The 26,989-nt window shown below is 42.1% G+C and overlaps 1 protein-coding gene across 1 annotated transcript in view; it reads right to left on the minus strand.

The window, feature by feature from the left end:
* The window catches only part of LOC132528802 (WAS/WASL-interacting protein family member 3-like), a 227,781-nt gene that overhangs the window by 93,117 nt on the left and 107,675 nt on the right, over positions 1 to 26,989 (minus strand). Inside the window, exons 4-7 of the mRNA XM_060164897.1 lie at positions 9,717 to 9,801; positions 7,626 to 7,730; positions 3,187 to 3,237; positions 2,246 to 2,393 (exon numbers count right to left, since the gene is read on the minus strand). Of these exons, the coding sequence (XP_060020880.1) occupies positions 2,246 to 2,393; positions 3,187 to 3,237; positions 7,626 to 7,730; positions 9,717 to 9,801 (389 nt within the window). The remainder of the gene's footprint in view (positions 1 to 2,245; positions 2,394 to 3,186; positions 3,238 to 7,625; positions 7,731 to 9,716; positions 9,802 to 26,989) is intronic.

Here is a 26,989-nt window from a genome sequence, read left to right on the forward strand (position 1 = left end):
GCTGGGGAGTTATTTCCAAAACCAGTTAAAAGATCATTTCTTCCCCAATACATAGTTTCTCAGAGCAGCTGGTATTTGATCTATATAAAGGGAAAGAGAGTCCTTCTGGGCTTCCATTCGCAGAACGGGTAAACATTTCAGCGGGGAATGAGAGGGGAAAGCTACACAGAGCACAGAAAAAAATAACTGTTTGCAGAATTGGGGAGAATATCTTTTGAGGAAACTCAATAAACACCTCTAAGTCAGGGGTCGTGTTCCTCCCCAACGCTGCTGGCTTCTGTCCACACACACCTTCACCCCAAGAGCAGGCAGTGTCTGGCCAAAGGAGGTATTCAGTAAATGTAGATTAAACCAATAAATAATTGAAGCAGCTTTATACAGAATTAAATTACAAGAAGTACATGTGGGTCCTTAAATGAGATTTCTTTGCTAGTAAAGGTCTGAAATCAAAAACACCTTGATTTTTCTTGATTTGTAATTAATGTCAAGAAAAACTTTGAAAAGCATCTGTCTGCTTTGCAATAAAGTATCTAATTCTTCATTCCCATAAGACTCCTGGTTTTCATGAAATTATTTTCTTTGTTTCTACTTCATTTCATACATTATCACCCGTATCATCAAATGGTATAAATATAGTCCTGACAATTGCTTAGCCTGGTTATTAAGTAATAACTGTTACATTAATAAGATCTCTAGCTTCTAGTTTAAAATTTAAAACAAAGGATAAAGAAAACAGCTATTAAAAAAACATGAAATTAATTAAGAAACTACAGAGAGAGTAAGGCCCATCAAAACAGGTAAAGCTTTAACGACGTCTCTGCTCGTTATATTGTGAAATGAGTAATCTGCCCTCTGGAATAGGTGATATTTTGAAAAAGATCTCATTACCTCACTTCCAGAAGTAATACCATCTCTGTTACACTTTTTCACCTTAGCTATTTCCTAAAACATATGGAATGACTAAAAGACACAGGAACTGCAGAGCTAATTTACATGATGGGAACTAAGATTGCAAATGGTGCAGCTGTTTCAGTGTCCGGCAGTGAATTAAATCATACTTAGCCATCGATAACAAAAGAGAAAAGATACTTCACGTTTTCTCAGTCTTTCAGATTTTCAAGGAGACTATTTTCTGAACATTGTCTCTCCAAGTTAGCTTTATTATATTATGATATGTATGTATATATATAAATATATGTATATGTATGTGTGTATCTGCATATTATACACAGATGTATATACATGTGTAAACATATATGTACAATGTGCATTACATGCATATACACACATACAAACATTTTATATGTATTATATGTAAATATATATATAGTATATATACATACCTAAGATTTAAGCAATATTCCTGTAGAGAATAAAATCTTCTAGAATGAAAAGTTCTCTCAGAGCCTTGGAGATTATCCAATTCTAAGGAAATCTTGCAAAGTACATAGAAGAAACACAGTTAAGATGTACTTTCATTTTAATTTTAATAATTTATAAGCATTATAGCCATTCTAGAGATAAAGAAAAAAATCTGTATAAGGGCTCTAAGATTGTTTGTTTAATTAAAACTAGGATAGGAACCTTGGTTTCGCTATTCTTCACATCTTTAGTTTAAGCAAGAATGTGAAATTTGGTATATTTAGTTGCTTGGGCTCTAAAAGTACCGCACGCTTAGGAAGCTAAATCTGTAGCTGAAGAGGCTTGTTCAACTTCCCTTAGAAGATATCTGCAGATTACAGATTCCCTTGAAATAAAGCCAATTTCATATAAATGGGAACTCAGAGTGTCAGTCAAACGGAGCTTTGACTTCCCTACTAGTTAGGATCAAGTTTGTGTCACCTTAATTTCTGATTTACTATCATCCTCATCCTTGACTTCACCAGAAATCAAGAGAGCTGAGGAGGGATGAAGGAAGGGAGGGAAATTCTAATTGCTCTCCTCACCCTTTAAAAAGTACAACCAATATTTTCGGAAGCTTAAGTAGAGATCTCATTTCAGAACACAACACAGGGCTTCCCTGGTGGCGCAGTGGTTGAAAGTCCACCTGCCGATGCTGGGGACACGGGTTCGTGCCCCGGTCCGGGAAGATCCCACATGCCACGGGGCGGCTGGGCCCGTGAGCCATGGCCGCTGGGCCTGCGCGTCCGGAGCCTGTGCTCCGCAATGGGAGAGGCCACAACAGTGAGAGGCCCGCGTACCGCGAAAAAACAAAACAAAACAAAAAAGAACACAACACAATGACTGTTGTAAATGGAAGCTTTTTTAAAGAATGAAGCCATCATAGTCATCTTTCTGCACAGAATTTCTCGAGCCAGTTTCCATCTGTACAGGCCCATGGAGAACTCCGGCAGGAGGTCCTCCTGAAGAGAGCGGATGCTATAAGCAAAGTTCTGAGATAACATGAAATGATAATTAGACCAAATAATTTCTGGCAAAAGAAAACACAGGTACTTGACAGGAGTTGAAAGATTCAGTGCACTAATCAGACCTACTGTGTGCTGCTGGCTACTACCAAGAGGACTTTTCTGAATCCGATATTGTACTATAAATTTGGTTTCGTTGCCTGATTCCATGCTGAGGCAGTGACCTCGGAGGGAAGCAAGGGTGAAGCGCTGGACCCAGGCCCACGTTCCCTCATTCTCTCCTCCAGCTCGTCTGACGTCGGTGGCCTCTCCCTGTCCTCGCGCTCGCTGGGCCCCTCCTGGAATCCCTGACGAAGCCTCTGGCTGGTGCCCTCACGGTGCCTTCTCCCCCGGCTCAGAAGGCCACCTCTCGCCGAGGTCCCACCGCTCCTCCCTGCCGCCCACCACCCCTGGCTCCCGGGGCCCATTATTCCTCGGTGGCACTGCCCCAGCCAGCTCCTCAGCGAGCACCCTCAGCATCGCTCGACTGCCTCCGCGCCGGAATGTCGGACCCCTTCTGCGCCACATGAGGGACTAAACTCCGGTTCTCTCCCTGCCCGCAGGCACACCGTGGAGCTGGCAGGGGCCGGCAGGATGCCTCGTGCGGTGGTCGTCTCTGCTTCTCGCTGCTCTCCACCGACCTGCCATGCCTCCCCCATCTTCCCAATGAGAGACTTCCACCGGAAGAGACGGGGCAGGGGCACGTTTCAGCCTCTGATTTTTTCCTGCCTTTTTTCTACAAGTTACCATAGCCAGAAGGAAGGATAGGCGTCCCCCTCACCTGGGACCATATTCCCTCCTTCTCCAAGTGGGGTTCACTCTTCTCCCTCCTCTGGAGCCAGAAGTGTGAGGTGGTAAAGCAGAACATGATTTATAGACGAGAAAGATGAAAAACACATTAATTTCGTATTTTTAAAATAGTCTCTTCATCACAGCTGTTATATCCATGACCCCAGAGCCACAAAAAATTGACAGGCTATATATTCAAGTGCCTGATTAAAAGGACGAGTAATCTGGCTGTGGCCCACAGAATAATAACAAGTAGCCCATGGCCTGCCCACCCAGAGTACAGCACCTCCACCCTCTACCACCGGCTGTGGGCACGATGGGCAGGGAGGCAGGATGAGCTGGGAGGGCACCAAAGAACCACTCTGCTGGGACTCTGAGAACAGATGGAAAGAATATGGGTCATTTCAGAAGGGTTAGGAGTAGAAAACCAGGCCCCTGTGATGAAAGGCTCTGAAACTCCATCATGACACAGCAAATCAAAACATCTTGGTTATTTTGCTGTCTGTCACTCCTGACATTTTTGCCTCTTACATCATTTTATCCAGAAGTAAAACAGAAAAACAACCTGACTTGTGGGAGATGGTGGGGGTTAGAGTTAACATCTGCACAGCATGTTCTGTTCCCTGGAAGAAATGTGCCACATCAAGTGAATTAATATTTCTCCTTTGAAGTACTTATTCACATTCAGCCCTTCCTATATGTGAAACATAATCTCTCGTCACTTTCACTGCCTCACAACCTTGAAAAGAAACATGCTGAAGCTTCTCCCTGTGAACTTTTACCTTTACATACATGAGAAAGCGCTTTTTGTGAGAAATAAGAAGCATCGCCCTCGGATCAAAATACGGCATCAAATGGTGAAAAATCAAAAGATGGGGGCTATAAAGCTGCCAAAATTAGGTTCAAAGAAGATGGAAAATTAAAAAGCAAATATGAAAGGCTTCTTGTCCGAGATCCGCGGAATATAAGAATTACCAACGAAAAACTATCTGGAGAGACGGTCTTCCTGTTTAGGAGTATGAGGTTGTCGCATGAGATAAGGGACGGTAAGTGGACCCAGCAAGGAGCAAAGAATCATCAGCTAAGATCAGGAAATCGGAAAAAAAAAGATAACGCATTTAGAAATGGGATCCACCGCTGGGCAGGATGCAGCAGGCCACTCTGAGATCCCATTATGTACCTGTCTGCAGAAAAGCACTCAGGCCTCCAACTCCCTGAAAATGTTTTTAAACATAATTAAGATACACACAGCTCTCTCTCTGCAGCTCTTGTCACAGTTGCAATTTTGCCTACGTTCGTTAATTCTTTATTATCGCCCTCTCCCCCACTAGACCATAAATCCCCTGAGAGTGAAGGTTCATATGATTTTGCTCACTACAGCATCCCCAATATCTAGCACAGAATTTGGCATATCATTGGCTCTGGGTGGCAAATGAAATTCAGGTCAAATTTATGATCGGGTTGGGGCCTCTGGGATGAGATTTGACACATACACAGAGGATGCTCTCCAAAGGAGCTCTCCAGTCATCTTTAGACAATTACTGATGTTCCCTAGTCGTGGATCTGTTGCTTTGAAGGAAGTCAGTCCTCAGTGATACCTTATTAAAAAGCAACTACCACCTGAGAGGAGTCCTGCTTTAGGTAATAACTGAACACCGTACTGGCTAGTTAGATGACAGAGAACAGAGAGAAAAAATAACCTGAAAATGGAAGACAGAATGAGGCGGTACAGAAAGGTGCCTAGGGCAAGCCAGAAAGGGAATGCTGGTCACAGCCCTACCTCCTTGACCTTCCAGAGGTTTATATTAGACATGTGTCTTCATTCCTCCCACAGATATGTGTAACTATTATGTTTCCCTATAAAAAAACCATGTCAACTTCTCACCTTACTACTGTCATATATCCTGTTCCCTGTGCGCCATGTTTTTTATGCCCCCAGAGAAACATGGAAAATTAAAAAAGAATTAACATAGGGCTTCTCTGGTGGCGTAGTGGTTGAGAGTCCGCCTGCCGATGCAGGGGACACGGGTTCATGCCCCAGTCCGGGAGGATCCCACATGCCGCGGAGCAGCTGGGCCCGTGAGCCTTGGCCGCTGAGCCTGTGCGTCCGGAGCCTGTGCTCCGCAACGGGAGGGGCCACAGCAGTGAGAGGCCGGCGTACCGCAAAAAAAAAAAAAAAAAAAAAAATTAACATAGATATGAAAATGAAAACTCAAGATTCCAGAATAATCTGTATTCGATCCATCATAATTTTCAATTTCATCTTATCAGCACTCATAAATCATACACACTCCATTTAAGAACCCAGGGAGCCCCAGTTCTCCATTATTTTCAGCAGGATTGCAAACAGCTAAGCCAATCACATAAACAACCAAGTGGGAAAGTTAGCTAACGTTCTGTCTTTCAGCAGTGCTTTTCAGAACTCTGGCCTACAGAGGCCCAAGGCTTCCTAAGACATTCATCCCAAGGCCCTAGAGGGGGAGGATGGGGAGAAGCAGGGGAAACACCCCCTCACCTTGCTAAAGCTACAACGGCCCTGTTTTGCTCTCTTTTCTATGAAGGCTTCCCCTCAAAATTCCATTTGAAGAACAATTTCCCCAGCTTTATGAAGTCCATAGACTCCTGATGGAAGGTACTCAAAGCATCTGCACCTTTTCTGCCACAGCCTGAAAACAAGAAACACTTGCTACAACATCATGTGAAAATAATAAGTTTAAAAACTTTCTCTCCTAAGGGGGTTTTCACCTCACTTAAGTTTTTAAAGTTTAGGGGCTGCCCAACTTACAAAGAGTTTGTGTTCCAGAAGTTTAGTTTACCAGGCGAGGCTTTGGAACTCAAGGCTCACCTCCCCACGAAAACAAGGACACCACACTGGTCCCGAGGCATGCAGTGAAAGGCCGATGCCCCGCGGATGAAGTACAACGTTACTAATACCACTAGAAGGAAAAGTCTCCACTTCTGCCCCTTACGGTATGGGCCACTGTGGGCCAGTGGGGGCACCTAACCTCCAGTTATGCTATTTCTTTGAAGCAGTTCATCCTGTGAGATGTGATGGAAAGGGAGCTAGGGAAGAAGGAATGCTTCCCCTCCCCCGCTTGTCTGCAGAGTTCCAGAGCCATCCACAGCCAGCACGGTCAGTGGCTGCCCAAGTGGACAGGCACCAGCTATTTGCAAGCTGGATAATGCCTGTAAGCCACCGCCTATCACCAGTTCTGAAAAGCTAACTCATGGTTTCCTTGTTTATTCTCCGGTATGTCGTATCATTTTATTATGACAATCGGCACCTAATATAGATCCCAAAAAAGTTTGAGAGGATCTAACACTCAGGCAAAAAAAAAAAAAAAATGCTGGCTCTGTTCATAACCCTCTGAAAAAGAAAGAGACCGAGACAGAGAAGAGAACAAAGGGAAAGATAACAATATGTAACCATAAATAACTTCCTAGGTTGGACTGAAGATTTATTTTTGTTTTCCCTTCATTTGGGCTCATTTGGTAAGCTAATGAACTAAAAGAAAAAACAGGAGTTTTAACCAAACAATTCTAAAGGATTTCAGAATTTCAAAACTCGGAGTAATGAAGAGATTTGGCTCATTTAGCATCACAGGTTATCAAAACAAGTAAATAAAATTTTAATAGTCAATCTTCCACCAAAACTGTTGAGCTGTTCAGAATTCTTGGTATCAAAACTCAAAGGAAATGCTCTACCACAGAACCAAATCATTTAATATGCTAACATTAAATGATTTGATAGTAATGAATACTACCATTAGGGTAGATATCTTTCCATGTCTTTGCAAAGGTAGAAACACTCTAGAAGTATTTTAATTGCTCATGGAGAAGGAGAAGGAGAAAAAGGAGGAGGAGGGAAAAGAGAAGAAGAAGGGGGAGGGGAGGAAGGGGAGAGAGAGGACTTCTGCACCTGAGAGGAGTCCTTCTACCTTTACATACACTGCCCTATTGGCTTGTACTGAAAGTATCTGCTTACACATCTCCTTTTCTAGGTGCTCTCTGAGTAATGTGACCAGAGTACTGGTTGAGATTGTGGACACTTGGGGCTCACAGATCTAGGTTCTATTCCAAGTTCAATTCCTTGCTAAGTTTGAAAGGGTGAGTTCTCTAAACTCTCTAAAGGTTGAATGCTTCATCTAAATAGCCCTGTCTCACAGGGCTGTTTGAGAGGAAATGAAATAGTACATGTAAAATTATGTGCCCTGAATACAGCAAGATTGACGATGATGACGATGATGGTGGTGGTGATGCTTTTCGCTCCCCCGACACCTAGCACAATTCCTTGTACATAGTAAGTAGTCAACACGTGTTTCTTGAGCTGAGTTGCATTTCCCCATGCCATCTGTCTGATGAAGTCCTACATTTTCTTTCTGAAGGAGATGATTTTTGAGCAAAATTTTACAGAAAATCTGATGCCTTCACCTGACCACTGCCTGGAGACCCCATAGCGCGTTGTGCCCCTCTATGAACTCCTGTCCCACGAGCCCAGAAGCATGTGTGTGTCTTCTGAAGTTCGCAGCTTGCTACCTACCTGAGGGAGAATAAAATCAGCCTTTCATGAAACAGTGACTCCTTTTTTCTTTGCCTTTCCAGAGGTCAGGCGTGTGGTGGGAAAACAATAAATGCTTGTTCCTGGACCAAGGAGACGACACCTATAACCACTAACTGAACCCAAAGGGAGCGGTGTGCTCTCTAAAGGAAGGAGATAAGGGTTCATATCAGATCCTCTGTCAACCTTCAAGGCTCCACTCAGAGCCCCCCACCCCTACCCCGCCAGCATGAAGCATAACCAGACCAACCCATACTTGCCCCCCCATTTCTGAGTCCTTATTTTAAATTAAACATAGTTGCTCGAGGTGGGGGGGTGGTATGTTAGTCCTGTTTCCTCAGACACCCCATGAACTCTGTGAAGAGAGGATTAACTAATTATAAATTCTATTGCACAGAACAAGGACATGTAACAGGCAGGAAACAGATATTTGATTGCTTGATTTAGTTCTGTTTTCCAATGTGCTCGAAGTACTTCTCCAGAATTACCTAATTAATCCTAACTTGATGAGAAGAAAGGCATATTGGAGCTGCACAGACAGGAGCCAAGTCCTGGCACCCTCCGCGGTGTGAATGAGCAAGGGGTGTTCTTGCTGGCTCTGCAATAGTGCCTCTCTTTGGCCGGCACTCAATTTTTTGAACTAATAGCTTAGCACACGGAAAATTAGCATTTTACATAAACCGAAAACTAACTGCCAACCAAGTCTTCATGGCGTTGTTAACCAACAGTAAACCCTACTCGGAGTTTTTTTCCTCTAATTAAGTGGACTGGGAAGTGGTCCCAAGTCCTCCAGAAAGAGGATGGAGGGAACTACCATCTCCCCTGTGATCAGATAAACCCGCGTGGAAATAATTAGATCCGTTGCAACTGAGAGCTGACTACTCTCATTACGAACAGCTACAACTGACATTTTCAAAGAGTGTTAGCTAGACACCTCCCTCCTTCACGAAGTCTACTCTTCTCCTTTTTCACATCGAGGATTCTCAGGGACCATGGTACTCATAATCAGCCTCCACAGTCATACAATCTTTTTTTTAACTTTTCAACATGCTTTCACACCTAACTACCTATTTGACACCTGCAGCCACCCTCAAGACAGGTAGACAAGATCAGATAGACTGTCTCACTTTACACCAGCACAAAGAATCCCAGTGGCTGGCCCAAGGCCACAACCAATGAACAGTGGAAAGGGGACCTCAACTCAGCCTTCCCTCCCCGCTCCTCAGTGTTACTTTACCTCGCCGCTGACCAGTGGGCCGCCACGTGGCTGCCCAGCACACACGCTGAGGACTGCTCGGCAGTCCTACACCGTGGCCGGCAGGAGAACTTCTCTGAAAGAGAGCACCCTAGGTTTCTCAAGAAGAGACGGGGTGTCCCTGAAGAAAACACTGTCATTCAAATCCCTAGTCTTAACTGATGTGTTTCGCCATATTGAAGGCACGTTTCCATCCAAAATGGTTGACTGGGAGCCAATCATGGTGTTCTAATCTTTGTTCATGCTGTCAGTGTGACATATGAAAGAAATATGAATAAAGTGACAGGATGAAAACAAAGCTAGTGGCTGGTGTGAGATACACAGACAGGGTGTTAGCCCCACACTCACTGCAATTGGGTCAAGTTAACACCTCTTTTCTCCCCTACATATGCAGTGTGGAAAAGCTATTTATAAAATGTTTTTAAATATTTAGGACCAAATAAATCAATATTGTTGGGAAACACTTACTCTGACCAGAACTCATTTACTCGCCCTAGTCCCTTGTGGATAACAGAACCGAGAATATCAGGGTGATCCAAGACCGGGAATAAAACAGACACTCAGCGCTTCTGCCCGGTCTGCCCACCCAGGCCCGCTTTCGGTCTGCACACCGGCTGGTGACCTGGCATGAACAGTACGATGACCGAAGAGCGGCCTTGTGAATAACATTTAGAACGAATGTAACAAAAATAGGCCTTTCAGAAATTACCTGACTCTGCAATTCACTTTGCTGTTTCAGGCGAAGATTTTCAGGTGTATCTGCCACCGTGGTGAAGGACTGCTTTGGGTAGTGTCTGTGGAGAAATTTTTTTAAAGAACATGATTAAAATACTGTGACACAAAACAATACTTGAACACCAGTTGTTTTATTCTTCCCTTCTGTCCCAATGGAAGAGGTGTCTCTCCTCTTAGCCAAGGCCACCTCTCTGTTATTATTCTGGGTCCCAAGCCCTCCTCCGTTCTCATGACCCTCTATGACCCACTTATCCCCACTGCCTGCCTACGCTTTCACCCTGCGCTTCTCTATTCTATGAGCTACATCCCGTCAGCACCCAAGCGCACTCAAGGCTCCCCTGACTTCTACCCCTCCCTCCACCCACACTACTCCAGCATGAGGTCCTAGAGTCTGTTCTCTCCTTCAGCCAAACTTCCTTACAAAGAGGACTAAGCTCACTGTCTCTGCTCATCTCTTCCAGCTCTCTCCTCAATGCTATGCATCCTAGCTCCTGTTTCCAGACGTTTCCCTGGTTAAAGCTGTAATGGCTTCCTGCAGCACAGAGGAGCCAACAGACATCTTTTGGGCTTCCTCTTGCTTAGCCTCTCCTCCATCCTCTTCCTCAGTGTCTTTGTCCCCACACACTCCTGGCCAGCTTCTCCCCTCCTAGCTGTTCCTTCTCTGTCTCCTGGGGGCTCCCCTCTGCCCATCCTCCTTCAGGGTTCTAACAGGCTTTCTTCTCTTCTCAGCGTACACCTGGGTGATTGCCGGGGTGATCTCACTCATTCCCACAGCTCTGGGTACCCCCTCTATGCACGCTCATCACTTCCAAATCTACATCTCTAGCCCAGCTTTCCCTCCTGAATTTCAGAGCCACTGGCACTGCCACTTGTGCATACCCCATATTCACCACACATTCAGTCTGAAATCCAACAGTCCATCATCCCACCACAATCCCACAACGATTTCTTCCCCGTGTATTCTCTTTCATTTATTAGCGCCCAGTTGCCCACACTAGAAACCTGGGAGTAATCTTGACTCCGCACACATCTAATCAGTCCATCACCAAGTCTATTGATTTTATCTCCTAAACATGTCGATTATATTTACTTCTCTTCGTCTCCACTGCATTTTTTCATTGTAGGCCACGTTTATCTTTTAGATAACTACAACACGTGCCAGACTTGCCCTTCTAATCCAACTCGTCAAAGCAAACTTTCCACAATGCCAACCTGATCACCTGACGCTGCTGAGTAAAACCTTTCCATGGCTTCCCATTGATCCAAGAAAAAAGTCCAGCCTCCTGTCCCCCAAGGCCCCCACGATGAGCCTTCTGCAGACTTCTCGCTCACATCCACACTCTGGCTGAGAAGTTCACCCCTCTCCTTCCCACCTCTTCCCCTGCATGCTTTTCCCCTGCATGCTTTTCCCTGGCCTGGAACACCCCACTTCTCTGGCTAACTCCTCTTTATCCCTTAGGTCTCGCCTTCGATTTCACTTTCTCCAGGAAGCCTTTCTGGTCTCACAAATGTGTCCTAGAATGTACTTTCTGTCCCATTATAAGTTTTTTCGTATTCATTTGTATGTTCCTATTGACATGTCTCTGTCTCACAGTACAAGGAAAGTTCCGCAGCCGCAAGAACAGGCTATCTTGTCCCTTGTCAGAGCACATTCAGCACCTACCAGCATCTGGCTCATATGACTTCAATAAATATTTGTGGAAAGAAGAATAGAAGGGAGGGAAGGAGGGAGGGAGGGAGCAGGGTAGGAGAAACAGGGGAGAGAAGAAGCCATATGACCACAGTGCATGTCAGGCTACAGAAAGCTTCACCGCATTACATCATACATAATGACATATACGCAAACACACAAACCCTCCTGGTGGTGGAGTTATGGCGTCTACTCCCATGTGTGGTTAAGAACACCAGCGACTGCCTCTGCTCCCCATGCCCAGCCAGCACGGAGGGTACATCTCTGGCTGCTGTGACTCTATCACCACAAGAGCTGTGGAGCTCAGAGCTGTCCCTCAAAGAGCCCCCACTCCCTGTTTCCTTCTCCCTGGCCCCTCTCCTTGGTGATGTCCACCCTCCAAATCTTCCTGTGGTTTCTCAAAAGTCCTCTAAGCCTCACTATTTCACCATAATTTTCTTGCCTTCTTAGAGCAGATACAAACCTAATTTAAATTTTTTCATGATAACTCAGGGTCATCTAAATAGACATTATCAGATCATGATACAAAGCAGGAGTGCTTTCAAAGTTTACAAAGGTTGGGATGGCCTAAATCCCATGAGATCGTTGCACTTTTATGTCTGTTGGACTGGCAAACAGATCATTTCTCACACACAGCAGTTGGCCTTGCACAGCCTTCTTCCCTTCTGGTTTCCTTCTTCTATCCCAGGGTAAGCAACTAGAGAGTAGTCAAGTTTAGTGAAATGTTGGTAAAACTAGAGTTACTGGTTCAAGTGAGGAAGCTGTAATAGGCAAGGTGTCTCCCTCTCCGTATCCTGAAGTCATAGACTTCGTGTCAGCCACACACTCTGGGGGCTACTTCTTTTTCTTTTTAATTTATTGAAGTATAGTGGACTTACAACATTTTATTACTTTCAAGTGTACAACACAGTGATTCGATATTTTTATAGATTACTTGGGGGCTACTTCTGAACTGTGCTCCAGACAGGTGAAGCTGGGCAGACAATTTCAGTGTGTTTTAGAATGTTTGCAACTCAATCTTGGAAAGCTGAACTTCACTGGACTTTAAAATGTAGCCATTATGTATGTATTGGTATACTTTAAAGCTAAAATAACAAATTAGCACTTTTTTCTTTCAAAATATATTCTGTGGAATAAAGTTTCACAGAGATTTTCAGGATTTCCACAATGTTTAATTCAAAAATGTTATGTATGTATTTTAACTACTTTTGAAACTATAATTAAAATCTACTCTCAAACATGTTACAGAAAGTTTAACCCATTGAGACTGTACTATACTAACTTGCAGGTTAACTCAGTTTACGGGCAGACTTTGAGGGGACAACCTTCTCCTGCCATTTACGTTTAATTAAAAATTATGTTTAAAAGGTAAACATTACATTTTAAATTAAACATAAATTAAATATTAAACAGAATTTTTAAGTAAACAGAATTTTAAAATTAAACAGAATTTTTAATTAAACAGCATTCTAAGATGGAAAATTGAACTGTTGTGTGGGGGCAGGACATTCAATTTGCAATTGCTTCTCTGTATGTACATGAACTTGGCCCACACCAGGCAAAAATAATGTCTACTTGGATACTAACAAAACCTCACTTGCCACTCATATCTCCCATTTTAAAGTTATCATTTCATGAAAATAATCTATTCCCACCATTTGATTTTATAATGAGAAAAGGTGATAGATTTGAACTTACAAAATACATGCATATAAATAAAACACCACTTTAACACGTTTGATATTGGGAACCCATACTAAGTTCTATTTGGAACAAAGTTTTACACTGAAAAGAAAAACAAACTGAAAAGCTTCTGCTTTTTTCTTTCTTTCTTCCTTTTTAGAGGACATACTCTGCTCACGTGACGGCCGAAGCAACAAACTGACTGACATGCTGAGCAATTATACTGAGGACTACAGATTGTAATACTTTGCACTTTTTCCAATATCCTTCCCAATCCTAAAATTTAATGATTTTGTAATAATGGGTAACATAACTTTCTCTGAAGATGCATAACAAGAAGGAACTATCCAAATTTTTGATCCAGAAGAAAAATTCAACTTAGTATTAATAACCACAATAAAAAATGCCGAGGAAAGGAAGAATTCATATCTGAAACTACTAGGAGTCATGAGCACTACAATGGATTAAAACCTAAGGCTTTGGGGATCAAAGTTATCTTCAGAGCTAGCAAAATTCAAGTGAAGGACTTCCCTGGTGGCACAGTGGTCAAGAATCCGCCTGCCAATGCAGGGGACATGGGTTCAAGCTCTGGTCCGGGAAGATCCCACATGTCGCAGAACTAAGCCCGTGCGCCACAACTACTGAAGCCCACACGCCTAGAGGCCGCGAGCCACAACTACTGAAGCCTGCACGCCTAGAGCCCGTGCTCCGCAACAAGAGAAGCCATCACAGTGAGAAGCCCACGCACCACAACAGTAGCCCCCGCTCACTGCAACTAGAGAAAGCCCACGTGCAGCAACAAAGACCCAATGCAGCCAAAATTAAATAAATAAATAAATTTATTTAAAAAAAAAATTTCAAGTGAATAGGGTCTCGGGAAAAAGTGCCTAACAATCAAAAGAGAGTGGAATCGTCTCATGAGTTGGAACCATGAGACACAGAAGTAGTAAATGTAATTATAGACATGGCAGCACACACTATTTATATTAAAAATAATAATTACAACATCTGGAGAAACCTAATGAATTTTGCCAAACTGGACACATCTGAAAATCCTGGATTTCTCAACATCATGTCCACGTAGCAATGTCCATCTAATCTGACGATATTCTGCTCTGAAGTCATAGTCTCAACTCCCACCCACTCACTGCCCCACCCGTAAATGAAAAACAGACCCAGAAATAAACTGAGGGCTCAGTGGTCCCTCATGGGATCATAGGCACAGAGAAGCAAAGCATTTTAAAACTAATTGACGGTACCATACAGTTAATTCTAGCTCTACACAAATCCTGCATTTAAATGATTGTAGAAGTGTAGACACTTCCTAAAATAAGTGTCTTGAAAAGAAAGCTCCAGGAAAGATGATTTCTTCACTAGGCTTAGAGGAAGAAGGACATTTTCTCCTTGTCCATATTAGGGGACAGAACTTGGGGCATAAGGCACGGGGGCATGAAAAAACACATGTTGAAAAGGAATCAGGAAAAAAGTAAAAAGAAAAAAACCCAAAAGATGGGGTGGATAAATTGGTACATTAAAATATTTCCTGGATAATAAAATATAATCATGGAACTATGACAAATAACACATTGGGAAGTGGTGGAAAGATCTGAAGAATATCGTGAAATGTTTAAGCATCAGAAACAGAAGCCTCTTAGCTGAAATATGCAGGAATTGGATGAAGCGTATGTGTCAAGATTAGGCTGACAGCTGCAACAAATCCAGATTTCGATGAAATGCTACATTAAAGATAAATAAAAAGAGAAAGAATCAAGATAATCACAGAAGACTACAACTGAAACAGCGAAGTTAGGTCACAAGAAGAGGGCTTCCCAATTTTTTCATCCCTGTGAGATTCAGTTGACAAGAATATAGGAAAAGTTGTATGTAAACCAGGAGACCAGAGCTGGGCGGAGTGAGGAAAGCAGTGTAATAAGCAAATGGCAACCTCCACAGAGATAGTAATGAGACAGAACACTATCAGAGAAGAGCAAGAATCCAGAACCTCTCACTTTTTATCCAGAGCCCAGGGGTCACGAGAGCACTGGAGCCAAATGGCCTGGGTCTGGACCTGGCTTTTCCACCTACTGTGTGTCTTTGGCAGGTTTCTTAATCTCTCTGGCCTCAATTTCCTCATCCGTAAAATCAACACAATGATAGCACTTGTTACGCTTGTTGCAAAATGAACACCTGTAAAGCATTTCAGTGTCTGGCTCATCAGGCACTCAATGAAATATCTATTATTAATAACAAAAAATGTTATTATTACTATTATTTCTACTATTACTTTCTCTTTGCTTTACTGCAAAGTGACTTACCCTCTGTGTCTCATTGCCTTCATCTATATAGCCTCTTGCTAGAAACACATGAAAGAGCTTTATAAATGGAAAACTACTCTAAGTGTGAGATACGAGCAAACCACTTAGCTATATAAAGCTAAGATCGTTATGAATTTATTTATTGTAAACCCTGTAGTAATACAATGGTTCTCAACCACTGTCCCTGGAGGATAGCTAGCAACAGGCGATGTCAGGAGACAGTTTTGGTTGTCACAACCGGGCGAGGTGGTGAGGAGACAGATGCTATTGGCATCTAGTGAGCAGAGGCCAGGGATGCTGCGTAACATCCTGCAGTGCACAGGACGGCCCCCACTCTAAAATATCTGCAGTACTGAGGCTGGGGACCCTACATAATAGATCTCTAACATTATAAGAGGCCACCAAGTTTAAGACTGCTAGCTGTTTCCAACCGCTAGCTGTTTCAAGATTTTCCAAGAGATCGTCCAGAAAAAGACCAGAGATCTTTTTTTTTCATTCTCCCCTGCCTGGCAAAGTCAAATGGCCTGCCGTCTCCCTCTAATCCTGCGCCACAGTGTGGGTCAATGACGCCTGTCTGAGTCTCCTCCCCTCCAGCACTTAAGTCTACCCACCCTCTCCAGTTTTCTGTTTCTCTGACCACGGTTACAGTTCTACTCAAACTAGAAAATCTGAGAACAGAACTCAGGTGTCAAAAGCATTTATTATTATAGCATTATTAACTGATGGGCCCTGTGCAGAAAAGAGTAAATAGAGCAGGCCCAAATGCTATCTATGAAAAGCCAGCTTTCCAGGTTGGCCCTTGGCTAGTGTCTAAGAACTTGGATTCTGGGAGGGTTCCCAGCATCCCTAGTTGATAAGGGTGGAGCACTGTGCCTAAGCTGTTTGTACAAACAATAAGGTTGATGCAGAACACTTGCTCTCCTTCCGGGAGTCTGGAGTTTGGGTACATGCCAGGCAGAAGAGCCCCCCGGTAAGAACCCTGGGAGCTGAGTCTCTAACGAGCTTGAGTGGTTGGCAACATCTGACACGTGTTGTCACAGCTCATTGCTGGGGGAGCTAAGTGTGTCCCACGTGACTTTCTGGGCGAGAACTCTGGAAGCCCATGCCTAGTTTCCTCTGGATTCTGCCCCATGCGCCTTTTCCCTTTGCTGGTTTTGCTTTGTATCTTTTTGCCGCAATAAATCATAGTCACAAGTATGACTCTAGGCTGAGTCCTGGGAGGCCTCCTAGAGAATCATCAAACCTGGGGGCAGTCTTGGGGACCTTAGGCCCTCTTCTGCCTAACAACTTATCATTCATGAAAGAGGAACTGTATTAACATTTTTAGTATATTATCTCCTTTAAGAAAATGCAACTTTATCTCTTACGAACATTGAAAAGGCAAAAGTTCTGACCTCGCGTTGTTAAATTGACTCTTCAGTTCTGCCTTTCTGAGTCAGGTGAGGGCCTGATGACTTTTCTTTGGACCATCGTTTTATGCTCTGATTTTACCCAAGGAAGTAATTTTACCCAAGGGTCAAGATCATAACTATATTGGATAGTGGGGAGATGATAGAAGGTTTGAACACAATTTTAAGTATCTCCCAAATTAGAACAACTCCATTTTGTAGCAATAATGATTGTTTCACATCATTCAAAATTATCTTTAAAAGTGAAAAATAAAACATTTTAAAATAACCAGGCCCTGAGAGAGATTACCACCACCAGGGTCTTCTATGAAGCTGCTTATAAAGGATGCAATGCAGCAAAAAAGAAAATAGTTCCAGAAGGACAAGCTGAAATGCAAAAAGGAATGGTAAGCAAATAAAATGCTAAATGCAATGCACCACACACATGCATACGCATACACACACCCACATACACACAACATTGTATGGAAAAAGACAGAGCTAAAACATCTGATAGTAAAATGAGAAGGTAGCATGAAAATAAAGCATTCTAAGGTCCTTCTGTTCTTCATGAGAAAGGTTAAGACATTACTGAATTTTAAACTGTGCTTAAATAAATGTGATAAAATTCTAAGGGTAACCACAAAGAATGGAAATATAACACATAAATTCAAATCCTATAAAAGGGAAAAATCAAATTTTTTAAAAGTGCCAAAACTCTAACTCAATAAAATTTTAAAAAAGAAAGAGAATAGAAACAAAAAGCAGCATAGAATAACGAGACAAATAGAAATTTAACAGTTGGGAGAAACAATTCAATAATCACAAAAATGTAAATGGGTTACATCTGCTAGCTAAAAGATCAATATATAGTCATATTTTTTAACTCCACTATAAAATAGCTATATTAAAATGAGGCAAAATATACTTTTAAAGTAAGGCATTATTAAGAATAGAGACACTATAGGGGCTTCCAAGGTGGCGCAGTGGTTGAGAGTCAGCCTGCCGATGCAGGGGACGCGGGTTCGTGCCCCGGTCCGGGAGGATCCCACATGCCGCGGAGCGGCTGGGCCCGTGAGCCATGGCCGCTGAGCCTATGCGTCCAGAGCCTGTGCTCCGCAACGGGAGAGCCCACCACAGTGAGAGGCCCATGTACTGCAAAAAAAAAAAAAAAAAAAAGAATAGAGACACTATATAGTGATGAAGGCTCAAGTCACCAAAAAAGCATCACCTTAAATGTAGATTTTAAAAAATATGTGTGTGTGTATATATGTATACACGTATATATAAGGAGAGAGGGAGAAAGAGAGAGAGAGATTGTGTGCACATGCATGCAATATTAATGACAGGAAAAACTGGCATATTCACCAATATGGTGAGAGATTTCAACACCCCTCTCCCATATATCACTAGGTCAAGCAAACAGACACAAAATGAATAAATATAACAAATATGTGAAATACGGAATTTGTGACAGTAACACTAGTAATGTCTCTCCACGGGGCGGTATTCAACCTATCTAATAACCAGCACATCATGGACACCCACCAATCAAAAGGGGTCTCAGAGCCGGCCCGGCCATGAACCACTGGCAGGACTCACCAGTGTGGACTGAGGACCACCAGTCTGCTTCCAAGGCAGGAAAAAGCAGGATGCCAACATGAGCCATTATGGAATGACAGCAGAATCGTGAAAAGAAATGAAAACTGTCTCAGTTGTAATATCAACTCTTCATACGTGTATCCTGCCCCATAGTTTAGAGCTTCCCTGAGGTTGGCCGCTTTGGAGCCCAGATGTAGTAAGAAAAGGAAACAGCATGAAACTGGGGTGGGGACAGAGACAGGATGAGAAGGGAGGGGAAGAGAGAAAGAGAGAAAGACTTCAACCCAGGCTGGGATCTGCCATCACACACTAAACATGAGAAACAACTGCTAGACCTCCATGAAGAAGACGCATCCAGCAGGAGGGGCCCAAGGAGCCCCGTGCTCTGCACAGAAAAGTTTCTAACGGCAAAGGGGCAACAGGGACAAACGCAGCACCAGGACACACAGGCCAGGCACAGCTCTGAAGACTAGATCAAATCAGACCTACTCATGAAGGGATGGGGTCTCAGGGAGGGTGAGATGGAGCCGCTTCAGACAGAAATAGGAACTGGTACATTTACATCTACAATGTGCTGTGCTCCCTCCAAAACTAAAATGTTAACAGATTTGTTTAAGGAAGACCTCCTCCATGGCCGAAAAAATCTGAACTGAAGCCAGTTCCAAACTGCCACGGGCCTTCCTTTGTAAATGCTTTTGCTGCCTAAGCACACTTGGCCAGACACATCAGGGAGTTTCTCCTACCATTTCCTTTCCCACCTGGAAATCTCACGGGGCGTGAACACCCAAAGCCGCACACTGGGCTTCTTTACCTGGTTCTTCAAGGGCAAAGCATGTAGGCGCTCACATTCCTTGTCTCCATTTATACTTCTTTCTCCAAAAGAATGTCCTAAAACTCACGTTCATTGTATTGGAAGGTTTTTGTTTGTTAAAGAGCAATAATGGAAAATGGCATATTAGGTAAGAGAAGGAGAAAACCTGGAAGTTTTTTTCCTTTGAATAAAAGTTCCTGGGAAATTCCATACCTATTAATAATTTGCAAAAACCATCCTACTTTGGTTATCCTTTCAGATGTGTAAAATTGTATAAATTAGGAAATTCTCATAGCAAATGTTTTAAGACCTAGATGATAACACTGAGTAAAAACAATTCCACATCATTTCTACTAATATTCCAGTGTGAGCGCTGTCAGGGACATTAACATCTAATGGGTAGAAGCATTTTAAGATAGTATCTTTTTTACACATTGGGGTCAATCTGGGCATTTTCTACCTAATATAACTCCTTAAGTAAAAATTTGTTAGTGTAATGATTAACACTATTCAACGTCAGCGAAAGACATATTATAATTTTACTCATGATATTCTTCCAGTATCTTCGAGTTCAACATGCTTCTTTCACTCTCTTGCTATGTCACTGATGTGATGTCTCTTCATAGATTTCTCTCCCCAGCTGTCATCTTGTTCTTAATTCTACCACTAATCTTCCCTGCAGCACCTCCATAAACAACTCCCATATAATGCCACTGGTTGCAAAACATCAATTTTTATGATTTAAAAGAAGACGGTGAATTAGAGCAAGTAAATGGGGAGTGCTCTTCAGAAAGGAGGTTTACGAGAGCCGCTGGTAGATCACATAAAAGCGAAAAATGGATTATGATAATGTAGGCCGCCCGTACATGAAATACAAGCCCAGCTGAAAGGAGGTACAGAAAGCAAACCCCCGGCTCTCTAAAGGGCAGTCAATAACCTAACGATTTACCAAATTCTCTTTCTGTCTGTAAGGGTCAAAAACTTGCCACCCTCTGAATTACTTCCTCGGCGGGACTCCGTCATAACCTCTATCGTGTGTTTACAAAGGAGGCCATGATCAAAGGGATTACACAGAAAACCAACCACACTATGAAATGCTTATCAGCGTTTGGAACATGTCACCTAGATTTTGAATTACTCTGTAAAAGGTGAGTAATTAATACACACACACACACACACACACACACACACACACACACACACACACACACACACACACACACACACACACACACACACACACACACACACACACACACACACACACACACACACACACACACACACACACACACCAGATGCTGTTTAAGAAAAATATGAGCTGGTAGAGGAGAGTCTGTGCCTGATGCCGTTGCCGACATTGACCGTGGGAATGTATAAACAGGGGCACACGTGCAGCTGGGCAGCTCTGTGATTCGGGCCCAGGAACCACCAAAAGGTGCTGGTGACCAGAGCCAAGAGAACGCACGCAGATCTGGGACTCAAGCATCTGAGGCATTACCACAGTCTGAAAAATATTAAAAGCAAAGTTCCTAGGAAAACAGAACATTAGAAACACAAGAAAGATCACATTATCTTCCTTTGCTAAAAATAATAATAAATATAGTACCTATAGCAAATACTCAGTATCCGTAAAAATAATTATTTAAAGCCTAAAGAAAGAGGGGGAAGCATAATTCTGTTTTTTAGAAAGACCTACGCAAACCTAAAAATGTGATATTATACCCAGCTGTGCATTTTGGGTAAAAATGTTATAGTCTCACAGAAAAATGTGTGGCCAAAAATCAAATCAAATATATTGTGGGAAACTAAGAAGAAGAGCCACTCCACTGGCATACTGGTCTATACTTCTTCGCCCATGTGTTACCGCCCACGTTCAGGGCAGACATCACTAATTCACACCACTCCTCCTGAAGGGTCCAGGAAAGACCCAACGTTCTTCTCAACACAGCACTCCAGGCAACCACCCGCCAAACATCCTGGACCACAGGCTAAATGTCCTTGCCCTCCACAGACTCTACTTATTTGACAATTTGCAGATCAGCTGTTTCCTAACTTTACAGGCTATGAAAGTAATATCGAGAATCTAAAAGCTATTTAACCATCGGCCTCCACTATGCAATTAGCGATATATTCTGGTGGAGCAGAGGAAGACTTCAACATCCTTCAATTTGTTCAGTGCCAAACTGTGTACAATAATTCATTTGATATGGTTTCAGAACAGGCAGACTGGGGGAAAACAAAGAGAACTGTACCAAAATTAGCATCTTTGACACCAGTGTGGGTTAGAGAAAAGGAACCATAGTAGACAACATCACCGACTACTTACGGTGGCCCTGCCTGTCCCCCTCTAAGCAAGTCACATTCCTTTCCTGGGTACCTCAGGCAGAGTCTAACCACAAAACAGATCAACTCTTCTTTAAATGTACTTTTTTCTGGCTACTGATGATACAGTAAACGAAAACCCAATAGGCCTGTACTGCTGCTGTGTTCAGTGCCCTGGATGAAGAGAAGGATGTGCAGCTTGAACCCTTTTCCATCACAGGTTAATGGCACAGGGAGAAAAGAGGGACTTTGTGAAAGGTCTGAATGAAATGCTCTATTTTAAAAGGAATACAGTTATTACCTTCAAAATTGTACATAGCTGCTTCAATATGTTTGACTCAAGTGGCAAACCAGGCACCTCCCACCCAAAGTCCAATGGAAATACTTTTTAAATGTACATAAACACATATATAATAAATACATATATAAACATACAGAGAGAGAGAGACAATGTTAGTTGTTTAAAAGCACTGACTGTAGAGAGGAAAAAATTAAAGACACCTTAGCTAATAGTTAATGGATAGAGTCAAAACTGTTGACCAGATATAAGGGGGCTCTGGAAATGTCAGCAGGGTCACCAGGCTATCTGAAAACCAGCTGGCTCCTTGGGCCCTTTCCCTTCTCCATTTACTCCCCATTCAGAGGATATTCCACTGGCAGGAGAGGTGGTCACCCAGGCAGGTATCATCAGTCTTATGGGCAAAAGTATGGCTTTGAAATTTTGAAGGAAAATAGTTTTATATTGTATCAAACTATGAGGACAAAAATATGACATTTTCAGTCAAGCCAACTCAAGTTTCCAACCTATGCGTTGGAATTATTTTTTAAATATTAAAATAGGACATTTTCCATAGTAACAAAAATTTTAAGATACACCAAATTCAGTGGCAACTGAGAATGTGTTTTTAAAGCTCTGACTAGAGCCCACGGTAAGAAATGCATCTTACCCCACAGCCCAGTACACAAAGTGTATATAAAATGGAAGTTTCCAAACAATATAGACATCTGTTCTGCCTGATGATCTCTAACATTTTTCTACTTTGTTCTAGTAGATTCCTTTTTTTTTTTTTCTTTAATGCTGGTCTCAGCCCACTACGTCAACGTCCTAATCCAGGAATGGGTCCAATTCGCAGTTTGAAAAACACTGAACTCACAGAAGCAAAGCAAGAAAAAAATAAATTAAAAACCATAAAAAAAATCTGAGGAACCACTGGACCTCCAAGTGTGGTATACTCTGTTGACTGGCGGGGTTTAAAGGCATAGGATGATGTGGCCAGGGAGGATTTTTGAAATGCCAACTGATTTTTTTCCTCCCAGTATTTCCCCTTCCACCTGCACAACCTCTCACTCACTCTGCCTCCTTCCAGAGTTCACAGTCTCACTGGGGGATGACAAGGAAGAAAGCAGAAAGGGCCGGCTAGTCCTTGCTTTTGTATCTCCTGATGCCCGAGACCATTAAGGAGACTACGCTGATTGGCCCTTGAGAGGAAAAAAAATCACAGAGAAAGTGCCCTTAAGAGAGTATCACTCAGATGAAGAGGGGAGGGGAATAAAGAGAATAGAGAGAGGGGACTGCAGGCCTAGGCCTGGCTCAGAGCCCCACATCCAGGCAGAAAGGGCCATTGGCAGTCCCGAGAGTCAGTGGCCTATGGACTCCGGGGACCACAGTGCCCTAGTATGTACTTCCACGCAGGACACAGAACCACTAGAACCAAGAAGGCTGTGGACAAAGGAACAAGAGACATCTCAGGGGTGACCCGTGTGAGCCTGGCCTTGAGAACCAGGTGATAAGGTCAAGATAAGGCCTCCTCCAAGGTCCTGGCAGCAAATCCCCAGTAATTTAGCCACAGTCTTGGGGAAAGGGGAATGAAGTCCTACATCTACTTACATTGGGTTTTCATCACCCCACCAGAATGAGGACTTGAAGAGAAATTAAGTCGTTATAGGAAATTAAAGTTACATTTCTGGTACACTTTACTCTAGGACTGGGACTTATATCTCCTTCTTACTGAACCAAACCACATATATATCTATTCCAATGCTGTTCTTATAAGATTTAATTTTGTAGGATCAATCTATAAACAAAGCACGGAAAACTTTAGTTAATGCATAAATGTAAATATTATAAAGCTTTTAATTGCTAAAATGGTAACTATCAATCAATAAACACAAAAACTTTTCCTCAATAATCTTAAAGAGTTTAAAGGGATCCTGAGAACCGCTGGTTCAAACTACTGTTAGTGAAATTTTGTCACTTTAAATCATAAATATGTCAATCAAAAAAATAATCTACTGGACTGAAGTAAAAATTACACATTAAACAATTCTGGTTTTAGACTAGATTTTGCCTACCCATGAGATCCAGAAATTTCAGACAGGGAAAATAATTTGAATGTTTTGCTCAATAAAATAAAAACTTTAATGACTTTTCATATGAATTTTCAGATTCTAAATTAGTGATGTTCCACTTAATATGATGGTGCTTATTAATTATTTGAAAATATTTCAATGGTTAATATTAAATGATTTAGGCTTAATTATCTTATTGATCATTTATTTTTAAAATAACTGATTTTTCGGGCTTCCCTGGTGGCGCAGTGGTTGAGAGTCCGCCTGCCGATGCAGGGGACACAGGTTCTTGCCCCGGTCCGGGAACATCCCACATGCCATGGAGCGGCTGGGCCCGTGAGCCATGGCCGCTGAGCCTGCGCGTTTGGAGCCTGTGCTCCGCAACGGGAGAGGCCACAACAGTGGCCCGCGTACCGCAAACAAATAAATAAAATAAAATAAAATAAAATAACTGATTTTTCCTCTTACCCCAAACCCCAAAACCCCCACTGCAGCCTCTATGTTCACTTGTCTTTTCTGGACTCTGCATAATTTGCCAGTTTCATTCTAAGGCTACAGATGCTTCCTGTATCAAAAGCTTACAAAGATACTCTGGCATCAATACCACAATAGCATTGTGCAGACAGAATAAAGACAATGCTATCCTTTCCAATAAAACTGAGGAAAGATCCAGACTACATGGAAAAAGCCACGGAGAAAATGGAGAATTTTTTATGTGAAAGGGAAACTTCTTTTACTAAAAACAAAAAATACAATTTTAAAAGGTTATACTAATTGAGGTTATGGCCCCTTATTACCAACCTTCAGCTTACGGCCCCTTATTACCAACCTTCAGCTTATGGCCCCTTATTACCAACCTTCAGCTTATACATAAAATCATTTAGTTGACTCTTGAACAACACAAGTTTGAACAGCGTAGGTTCACTTATACACATATTTTTTTCAATAAATATATTGGAAAATTTTTGGAGATTTGCAACAACTTGAAAAAACTCATAGACTAAACACATCGCCTAGGAATATCAAAAAAATTAAAAGTTAGGTATGTCATGAATGCATAAAATATATGTAGTTAATATTCTATCCTTATATATGCATATGGTAAGTGATATTTAATATAAAATTAATAATGTGTGCCTTTTCTTACTGTTTTATCACTTTGCTTTCAAAGAATTACAGAACCATACAGTATGCCTCTCTCTCTAAGCGGAGAAACTGCTTATCAGTCTATCATCTCAGGTAAGTGAGTTGTTTTTTTTTAATGTAACGATGTTTCCAATACTGTGTTATGGATATGACTGTAACACTGTATGCCATAAAGATTTTATAATGGTTCATTCATTAGTGTATAGGCTAGGCCACTGTGAGCAATCCTATCGATGACACTGGGAGACCATAAAGCAATCATATTGCTGCTTCTTCATGAGCAATGCATGGATCAATGCTGTAAATAAATATGAATTTCTTTTTCACATAATCTTTTCACTTTTGATGTCTAGTGTTGTAATACATACAACATCTACAGTGTTTTACATTATATAAGACCATATTGATGTAGGTACTGATAGACGATTCATCTTGTAAACAGATGACATAAACTTACTTCATCAATAATACAGTACAGTACTATGAATGTATTTTCTCTTCCTTATGGTTTTCTTAATAACATTTTCTTTTCTCTAGCTTATTTATTGTAAGAATACAGTATATAATACATATAACATACAAAATACATATACAAAATAACTGTTTATGTTATCGTAGTTCACAGTAGGCTGTTAAGTAAAGTTTCTGGGGAGTCAAAGTCATACGCAGATTTTTCAACTGCACAGAGTACAGTGCCCCTAACTCTCGCATTGTTCAATGGTCAACTGTAGTTTAAAATAAGTAGAAAGATACCTATAGGGAGAGCCATCCTGCATTCCCTTTACTATAAAAGATCAAACACTAATAACTGCTTACATTAGCACTTACTATAGTGTCAGGCATTACTCTAAGGACTTCTATTCAATATCTCATTTAATCACCCCAACAACCCTATCAGGTAAGTACTCTTATCAAACAGCTAGTCAGTGTTAGACACAGAAATCTAACATAGGTCTGCCCCCACCAGTGGTCTGTGAACTGGAGCCATCTCATGCTAGCTTATCAGAGTCAATTATTAAATTTTCAGGAATGTTGTGGGCAAGCTACTAAATACTGCCATTTTTAAAAATTAAATTATAGGGCTTCCCTGGTGGCGCAGTGGTTGAGGGTCCGCCTGCCGATGCAGGGGACACGGGTTCGTGCCCCGGTCCGGGAAGATCCCACGTGCCGCGGAGCGGCTAGGCCCGTGAGCCATGGCCGCTGAGCCTGCGCGTCCAGAGCCTGTGCTCCGCAACGGGAGAGGTCACGGCAGTGAGAAGCCCGCGTACCGCAAAAAAAAAAAAAAAAAATTAAATTATATAAACTTAGAGTTAAATAAATTATTATAATACAAGCAAAAGTAATACTCAAATCTCATCACTTCTTAATTATTTTACCACACTGTGTATTATTATCAGTGTTCTTGACATTATTTACATCTACTGTATTGTAAAGGAAAGCACTGTACAATGTATGCTATTGTGTATCTCTTCCAGACTCCATCTTCTGTGATGTCTGGTCCGTGGCTTGAAATTAACCACGGTGGGAGTCTTTTCACCACGGAAAATGGCAAATACTGCAAATCAGACTTTTTGTTCCCAGAGAGCCGGTTGTTAAACATTTACCAGCACACCCTGGATTCTTCCTCCAGACCACAAGCTCTTAACTCTATAATTTTCTTTTCCACCTGATAAGCATTATACATTAATTTTTGTTTAACGAAAACAAATGGCTTTCAGACACGTTTTGCTTTTACTCAGAAAATTAAACCACATGAAAAGTAAAAGTAGTTCACTCCATTGAAGCATTTAATTAAGTTCTCAGAGGAAGACTTTGCCTTTCTGGTTCAAAAATAACATTTCCCAGGAAATAAAGGGGCGGGGGAGGGGGAGAGACTGCTCTGTAAACAAACAAGAAAGAAATACGTTTTCACCAATATCTTCCTACAACCTACTTATA

Source organism: Lagenorhynchus albirostris, chromosome 1 (assembly GCF_949774975.1).
Source record: "Lagenorhynchus albirostris chromosome 1, mLagAlb1.1, whole genome shotgun sequence".
Classification (NCBI taxonomy): Eukaryota; Metazoa; Chordata; class Mammalia; order Artiodactyla; family Delphinidae; genus Lagenorhynchus; species Lagenorhynchus albirostris.